The 9397-nt window shown below is 35.1% G+C and overlaps 1 protein-coding gene across 1 annotated transcript in view; it reads right to left on the bottom strand.

The window, feature by feature from the left end:
* The window catches only part of LOC125670525 (disks large-associated protein 5-like), a 39154-nt gene extending 30113 nt beyond the window's left edge, over positions 1-9041 (bottom strand). Inside the window, exons 1-3 of the mRNA XM_048905735.2 lie at positions 8515-9041; positions 3215-3393; positions 2427-2546 (exon numbers count right to left, since the gene is read on the bottom strand). Coding sequence (XP_048761692.2) covers positions 2427-2546; positions 3215-3393; positions 8515-8752 — 537 coding nt within the window. The 5' untranslated portion in view covers positions 8753-9041. The remainder of the gene's footprint in view (positions 1-2426; positions 2547-3214; positions 3394-8514) is intronic.
* Between the last annotated feature and the right edge of the window lie 356 nt (positions 9042-9397).

Here is a 9397-nt window from a genome sequence, read left to right on the forward strand (position 1 = left end):
AGATGTTTGCAAAAAACACATATGCCCCCTTTCCAAAAATCACAGTATATATATACAGCACTACAAACTGAAGAATCAAATCTGCATGGGGAAAATGAAAAACAAGAGATGTTTGTAAAACACATATGCCCCCCATGGTGCAAAATTGAAAAGGGTTATACACACACATAATTTAATTGATAGTAGTATCAATTCAAAATATTGAGCAGACAATATCTTCCTATGTCAAGAGTTGATTGACCATGTGACCTAAAAATCAATAGGGGTCATCTACTCCTTATGCTATACCAGTGTACCAAGTTTGGTGTCAATCAAGCAAATAATTCTTAAAATATAGGCAACAACATATCACTATGTCTAGTTTGACCCTTGACCACAAAATCAATAGGGGTCATCTTCTCCTGAAGATATACCAGTGTACTAAGTTTGATGTCTGTGAAGCAAAGGGTTCTCAAGATATTGAATGGACAGTATATTCCTATGTCCAGTTTGACCTTTGACCATGTAACCTCAAAATCAATAGGGGTCATCTTCTCCTGAAGATGTACCAGTGTACCAAGTTTGATGTCTGTCAAGCAAAGTGTTCTCAAGATATTGAGCAGACAGTATATATTTCAATGTCCAGTTTGACCCTTGACCATGTGACCTCAAAATCAATAGGGGTCATCTCCTGAAGATGTACCAGTGTACCAAGTTTGATGTCTGTCAAGAAAAGGGTTCTCAAGATATTGAGCGGACAGTCTATTCCTATGTCCAGAGTAGATTGACCTTTGACCTGAAAAACAATAGGGGTCCTCTTCTACTCATAACCAACCCTGATATGAAATATTATTACGATCAAGTGAATGGTTCTCAAGATATTGAGCGGACAACATGTGGTCTACTGACAGACTGACTGGTGCAAAGCAATATGCCCCTCTTCTTTGAAGGGGGGCATAATAACAAGAAATCTTTGTTATATATACACATATATCATGCACCAGTGTACCAAGTTTGATGTCTGTCAAGCAAAGGGTTTTCAAGATATTGAGCAGACAATATATTCCTATGTCCAGTTTGACCCTGGACAATGTGATTTGAAAATCAATAAGAGTCATCTACTCCTTACGATGTACCAGTGTACAAAGTTTGATGTCTGTCAAGGAAAGGTGAAAATAGACAAATCAATATGAAACTCAAACTTGACTTGCAAGTCATTGATATAGAGATATACCAAATATTAACAACACTTTATCTTAAAGAAAACAAAATCTGTTTGTGAAATACTGATGACCTGGATTACAACAAAGTGGAATTTTTTTTAGTGTTGGTCAGAGGTCAATTTCATAGTCACAAGGTCAACAAATTTGGTACCGATGGAAAAATCATCTCACAAGAAATACACATGCAAAATCAGAAAGCAGTGCCTTACGGTTTAAAACATATGCCTCACATTAATATTTTCTAAAAGTAGGTCAAAGGTCACACGGTCAAGGATTTTGGAACCAATGGAAAGTTCTTGCCACAAGGAATACACATGCCAAATATGAAAGGTCTACCTTATCAGATCTGATTTAAAATCATAAAATAAATCATTAAGTATGTATTGGAAGTCACACCTTGTATAGATATTATTTTAATTACTTTATCTAAGAAATACTTATTGTCTAATTTCATAAAGAAAATAATAAATTATTAATTCACCAACATTTGTATCCATAATCTTGTAAATATTATATTTAATAACCAAGTTTCCAGAATGTCTCTCCTGTTTGTATTTTTCGGATTTTAGTAAAACCCTTTACTGTTGGCCACTTCCTGTTATTAGCCTGACCATACATATATATAATGGCGGTCAAACTAAATATAGTCAACAGTATGGCTTAATGTGTATCTGGAAACTATATACTTCGCTGCATATCTGCTTATATGGATGCCTCTATTGTTTTACATATTCTTTACAAAACCTTTTGCATGTGCAGTGGTTTGGAGAATAAAACTGAAGAAAAAAAAGTATTTACTTTATCAGCAATATACGGTAACCTTTTTTTTAAAATGACCAAATTTCCCTAGATTTGAAATTGGGAAAAACAGATATATATATAATTGGAAAAAAATAGCTAATTTTAGTGAGGGGAAACAGCTGAATATCGGTGGCATTTTGGCTAAAAAAAAATCACTGCAAGGTTAAAGTTTTATGCCACAGACAGAAATGGACAGACAGCAAAAATTACATGCCATAGAATCTTCAATTTCAGGGGCAGAAAAAGTAACACTATATGACCTGACTATTTCAAGACTGGGGCACAACAAGCTGATTAATATCAGATCCTATGATCCGCTCACGTAGAACGCTATACTCGTATATCGATCTACGTCAATGGATCATAAGATATGATTTTAATCAGATTGGGGGCACGAAAAATCCCTTTTAAAACACCCTTTACCACTATATCTTGCTTCTGAAGTTTTACACTGCCATGCTTCTTTTGAACATTTATAGATATGTTGTCCATTGTTCCTTTATTCAGTGACTTTGGCTGAAGGGGCTTAGTATCCTGTTTATCCTAAAATTGAAGAAAGAGACAAAATTAGAATTTGGTATAACTGATAATTATTAAGTGCACCATAAAAAAATGTATTAGTCCATTTGTCCTGGATGACTTAAAATTTCTTTATCTGATGAATTTCCTTTTAGTTCAAAAATATTTAAAAACTATAAACTCATTACTAGTAATTATACTACTTCTGGTACACAGCTTCCTGTTCATATGAGAACTGAGAAAGTGCCTTGACGAAAAAAAAAAGGGAAACCAGGGATCAAAGTCTGTAGGGAAATTAAAATCTATAACAACTGGTGTGGATGAGCACTTCCAGTGATGTGTTACCATTAAATCTCAGTGTCTCCTTATTGACTATAAGCCCTGAAAATTTCATGTCTCTATCTAAAACCATTCTATACAAAATTCGGGTGGACAAAAAAATGTTGTGTGGACGTCAGAATAAAAAAACAAATCGGATAGGGCTACATTATTGCAGCTAAGTGCTGACCTGCCGACCGGAAGTGAATCCCCCCCAAAGGGTGTTGTTAATAAAATTACCTCTTTCCTGAGTGTAAAAAAGAAACCTTGGGTAGTTTCTTCTCTAGGAGTATGCTCGACCTTTTGACCCCAAAATCGGTAGGGAACATCTTCTGATTATTAAAAACAAATATTAGTAAAAGGTATTTTCTTACCTTAATAGAATCTGTTCCCCCTTTCTTTCCCTTTGAAGTCTGCAAAGTATCACTGTGCACTACATGTTTTATAATAAATGGTTTTCTCATGGCCTTTTCTTGAGCTTCCAATTTCTTTTTTAATGCTTTCTCCTCTCTCCATCTCTTTAGTTTTTCTCTCATGTCATTAGCCTTTTCACCTGTTAACAAAAAAAATCTCATAACTCTTTCAAATTTACTAAAATAGATTTTTTTAAACGTCCAAATGATATTTCCCTCGGCCTTATGCCATTAACTTTCATATCTTGAAGGATGGTCCAAAGGAGTGCCACCTTTACTTTTCAGGCAACACTATGGCCTCTGGGGCCACTATTAAAAAATTGTTTGTTGGGCGTTAGCCGCCTGACCCAAAAAAATTTATTGGTCCAACAGCGATGTTTTTTTGGGGTTTGGTTATTGTCCGGTGCGGAACAGAACCGAGTTCGAGCCGGATTTTAGCCGTCCGAGTCAGTAAAGCGCTTGACAGTCACCTTGCTTCGCTTCAAGCGCTTCCTTGATGGTTTGTTTCAAATGTCTGACCTGAAGAGGACAAAATCGTACGCAACTTTATGTGTAAATATAGTTTAAAAACATCAAATCAAAAAAAAAAAAAAGACAAGAGCAACGCCAACGTGGCATAATACGCCTGTAGATTTTGCTCAAGGAAAACATATTTTAGTGAAGTTAGCACTGTCCTCTGTGAGATAATTCATTATTATGCTTGTAGAAATGGATATCAAGACATAAAGAGGGATAGCCTTAGAATGTGCTACTTCATAAATATGCTAATATACCACACACCTTTGCTTGAAACAGTTAGTGCTAAAGTATAAGTACAGGTACAGTATACTGAAATGCAATATTTAAAACACAAGTCTATCAACTTACTATACCAGATTAGTAACCAAGCCAAATCATCTTGTGGTCAGAATAGTAAACTTCACGTGTTCCATGCACAATTTCTTTGTCCAAGTTATAGAAGATGAGATCTAGTGTTGATCAATAGTCTGTTGTTGGAGTGGGTATTGTTTGTTTATATTGAAGTTTTTTCACCATGAGGTTGTTGAGGGCGATTTTGTCAGAGTTGTTGGTACATCAAATATACCAAGTTATAATATCCTGGAGCTTACGGTTCGGTTTGTATCCTGCCATCATGGTGATCAAATATACCAAGTTATAATATCCAGGAGCTTACGGTTCGGTTTGTATCCTGTCCACAAGGTTTTCCTAATAAGTGATACTACGACCTTGACCTTGAAAAACAATAGGCACCTTCCTCTCATCATGATGATCAAATATACCAAGTTATAATATCCTGGAGCTTACGGTTCGGTTTGTATCCTGCCCACAAGGTTTTCCTAATAAGTGATGCTACGACCTTGACCTTTGAAAACAATAGGCATCTTCCTCTCATCATGGTGATGTACCAAGTTGTAAAGTCCTAGGGCTTATGGTTCAGTCTGTATCCTGCCCACAAGGTCCGGACAGACGACGCCATACCATAACACGTCCCGTCTTCGACGGACGTATAAAAAAGGGAAGTTTTTGCATATATATTGCAGTTATAGTTATCAAAATTAGATAACTGCCGAAGTTAGATGTGTAAATAAAATTGTTCATACAACCCTTAACTGGGATTTATAATGTTTGAAGTGCTATGGTTATGAAAATGTGTGCTCATTAATTATTGTAAAAACATTGTTATTCAACTATGTATAGCAATCAATGTAAATGTGTGTCCCATGTCCACTGATCATTGTGAAAACACCTTAGTGAAAACAGTTTTATAACTGCATTGTTGTGCAACCTTTGATCATTAATTACGAGCTTACAGTAACCCAACTATTAGATTTTTTTTTTAAACCCAGAAGTTCAAAGAATCGCTCATGATTTGGAAATAGAATGTGGCAGGTATAGAAATATTCCAAGAAATGACAGAGTATGTAAATTTTGTCTAAAAACAAAAAGATATTCTTTGTATTGAAAATGAAGCCTACTTTATCGAATATTGTGATGTGTATAATGATCTTAGAAAAATCTGTCAAATATCAAAACATCTCTTGTTAGTTTTTGGGAAATACTGAAAGTTTATTTCAATACGGAGGAACACATACCTTAAATGTTTTGGCAAAGTATGTTTTTCTTGCTTTTAAGGAAAGTCCGTGCTTTTACGTATCCGGTTTTAAATTTTAAACACCGACTAGAAAGTTCCAGTTATAACTTCTTTGTCTGATGTTTGTAGTTTACGAGAACTGTACGAGTCAAAGAAGTAGGTACAGTTTATACCCTCATCTGGCCCAAAATATTGATGATTTCACTTGGAGCTCAAATCCTGGCATTCAACTAAGGAATAGTTTAGCAAACCCCAAATTCACTCAGTTTGATCAGCAAAATGGTTTGTGTCATATGACGAGAGCTTGAAGTTGGCATAAAATTGCAAAAATACCATTTTCAATGAAAATATCCACAAATTCAGGTGGTTTTCCTTTTAGAAAACATACAGCGCATGCGTCGAGCAAATTCATATTGAAGGATGTTTTTCATCTCAAAATAATACACAATATCTATCATTTTCATTTTGCTCGACAAATGCGCACATCTTTTCCTGAGCAATAATTTGTATGACATTTGACAGTTTTCAGGCTTATTTTGAGAAAAAGGCGGGAAATGTCTTATTCATGATGTCATAATGCTATCCATTTAGGACTATCATTCTGATTTTTGTTGACATAGTATACCTGGCATTTATTTTCCTTTCTTAAAACGCTGATTAAGGTTAATTCCAGTCACATTTTATACAGAGAAATTTTTTGGGCCTTTTTATGTATACAACCGTACCTTGTTCTTTAGCATTCAGATGTGAATCTTAGATATATTTACTATGAATTATTATAGTGTCAAGTCCTCACTAGCTCCAATGGTACAAAGCAATGTAATATCTACACTGATCTCTAAAAGGCTCATAGCTTGCAATCTAAGCCTGAACAAGTTAAAAATCATACATAGGCGTGACCCTCACAGTGGAATTCAAACTGTTTTTAGTGAGTTTGTGTTTGGTTCAAAGAAACCCAGAATTATAAATCCTCAGAAAATCATTAATAGTAAAGTTGTTGAATATTTGAACTCTTCTTCACAAGTATTTTCAAGAAACAAAATTATTTGTACATGAGCTGTATATGTTACACTATATTTATTTTTTCTATAAGTATGAGATAGCATACCCCCCCCCCCCCCCCCCCACTCCTTGTGTTCTAATTGTCTGGTAGGACAAAATTTTCAGTATATATATATATATATATATATATATATATATATATATATTGTCATATTCTGTTAATCTTGATTTTAAGACTGTATTTGCTGTTACAATTTACTAATTTCAAAGTGTGCAAAGAATAATTGTAAAACTTAAATTTAAAAATGGGGGTTTACGTATTCAAGAGACCATTTTGCAAAATACCTCTGGTCAACTATGGTAAAATATGTTTTTTTGTTAACCTTAGATATAATTCTAAATATTTTTAAAGAAAAACTGGCATGCAAACAATTTAGATTTTGAGAATTTTTCAAAATTGCGATATTCTGTGATTTTTTTCTGAAGGATGTGAGCAGATTAAACAGCAATTGTGTATGTTTTCAATTGAATATCTTTAAAAATTCTCTCAGTAAATGAATAGCTATTGGTTTTTATATATTATAGCTTAATATGATGTGCTTTGGTGCATATTTTTAATAAAACATGAGATCATGCATTCTTGTGTTAAAATTTGGCTTTTGCATTTGGGGGTATATGTACTCTGTAGCACATAGTATAAAAATAAACCCGCAAAGGTATGTCTAATATGGGTATTTTAGTTAGTTTATGAGTTGTTAAAGTTATTTAAATGAAAAAAAAATTTGATTGACAGAAATTTCTAATAGTATTTACCTACCTTAAAAGAAGAGACATTTGTTATGATAAACAGTCTCAAGAAGATTAATATACATTATGTGTGATCAAGGTTAATTAGTCTGCAATCAAGCCATAAATATCATAGAGCATATTAAAGGATGACTACCTATGTCAGCTGATGTCAGCTGCACACAAACCATGAAGATGAAATACGCAGATGAATTAAACCAATTCAGTACTGTAAATAACATTTGGAAAAATATTTTTTTTTCTGGGCCGGATTGATTAGGGGACGTATTAACTCAGGGTTCGAAATTAACCGATTTCCGTAAGTCAGAGACTAGTAAAATACGTGTCGGACTAGTGAACTCTCTATAGCACTAGTCCGTACGGACTAGTGAAAATCCGGAAATCAATCTTCAATTGGTAAAGATTTTTAGCAAGATTTGTCGGAGTCTCTTAGATGTTTGATCTTATGGTTGATTACCTGCATGGTCAAGTGTTTGCATGACTATGACAGCCTGATCTTCCAAACACATGGAATGCGTTCGAGACTGCCGTTCTTCGAACGTGCACAAATTGTCAAATTCCTATCAATTCCAAATGCCGAGAACGTGTTCTAGGACAGTAGGTGCAAGAATTGTAAGTAGTGTGGTCTGAGAACATGCACATTTCTGCACACATGCTCGTCATTCGCGACTCTAACACAGTAGTTCATAACACTATAGCTCATGACTTGGTCAATCGAGTGAATTTTATTGACAAAATTTCGAACTCCTGTGACTCTAAGATCTGAGCATCAAAACAACAGGAACGTCGATCTCGAACGCACTTATGGACGTTTATAAAGGATTAACTCGGATGTTAATATTGTATGCTTCTTAAGATCTTGAATGCGAAATAAAATATGGTGGTCTCGTTTTCTTCTGTAGGTGTCAGAAATTGAATTGTTTGCTACTGTGATGTGTTTGGTTTGATTAAACAGGTTGGGAACACTTCCCCTATAGCGAGATATTCTCGCTAAAACGCGATTATCCCTTATTATTTACATTAAAGGTTTTCGGGGCGAATATTCATGCATTTCCTATGCATTCTCCACTCTCGTAAAGTATTCAAATTTACACTCCGAATTTTGCCGTGCACATGCACAAGATACATAAAACGACTGACCTGTTTAAAAGGTGCGCCTTAATTATTAATTATTCATATTTTCAAAAACAGGTAAAAGTAGCTACTTTAAGTAGGTTTAAATACCAAGGTAGCTATTAATAGCTACGTAGGTAGAAATAGTCTTTGGTCAAGTTTGGACTGGACTGGACCTGTTAAATAGCGCAAGCAAACTTTCACTTAGTTTTCGATGGAAGAAAGAGTTTTAATTTACATTAAATACCTGTTCTGTCTTTTGTTGGGCTTTTGTCTTTGTGCATAGAACGATGAGATCTGTTTTCTTTTGCCTCTTGCAATGGAGACAAGTTCTTAATGTTTCGTCTTTTATCAACTTCCTCTCCTCTAAGAGTCTTCCATTCAACGGAACGTCGGCGAAGACGAGCATCTTTTTTCTGAAGAGCTGATCCAGATTTTAATTTGTAAGCCGCTGTAAATCCCGACGATTTACCCATTTTGTCCATCCTGCTCTTTGAATTTGGCGCACGACCAGTAGAGTTTGAATGTTCATTGGTCGGAAGTACCACAGCGCCTCCTGTGTTTATATTTAATTTTGGACACCCCGAGCCCGAGTGATTTTTTTTTTTTAATTAGAAGAGTGTTCGGGTGATTTAACATTGAAAGTTTTCGCTTTCTGTCTAGACTATAGTACGAATACAACTGCTCAGAAAGTGGACAGGAGTACTGGAACAATAATATGACAACACCATGATCTCAACTCTGGAACTCACATTAGCATTTGTACTAAGATCACTAGAATTTTCACAGGCACCTGAAAATTGGCTTAATACTCCCCTCTCTGATTTATGGATAGGGAATCCACACATTTCGAAGAAATGATCGCCGCAAACAAATCAGAAGGGGGTGGGGTAGTAGTAGTGTCCATACTTCAGGTGCCTGTGGGATTTTTAACATCTCGTCTCATACAAATCACAAGCATCAAAGTCACAAAGGCCAATTAGAGAGAAGAGCAGCTAGATATGTGAACTATCGAAACAGATCAAATGTAGGAGAAATCTTAAACCAAATGGAGGTGGCAAAACCTAAAAAGACAGGAATCAAGACTGTTGAAGTTATACAAGACCACTGCCAAAAATGAAGCCGTAGAA

Source organism: Ostrea edulis, chromosome 4, assembly GCF_947568905.1.
Source record: "Ostrea edulis chromosome 4, xbOstEdul1.1, whole genome shotgun sequence".
In the NCBI taxonomy this organism is placed as follows: Eukaryota; Metazoa; Mollusca; class Bivalvia; order Ostreida; family Ostreidae; genus Ostrea; species Ostrea edulis.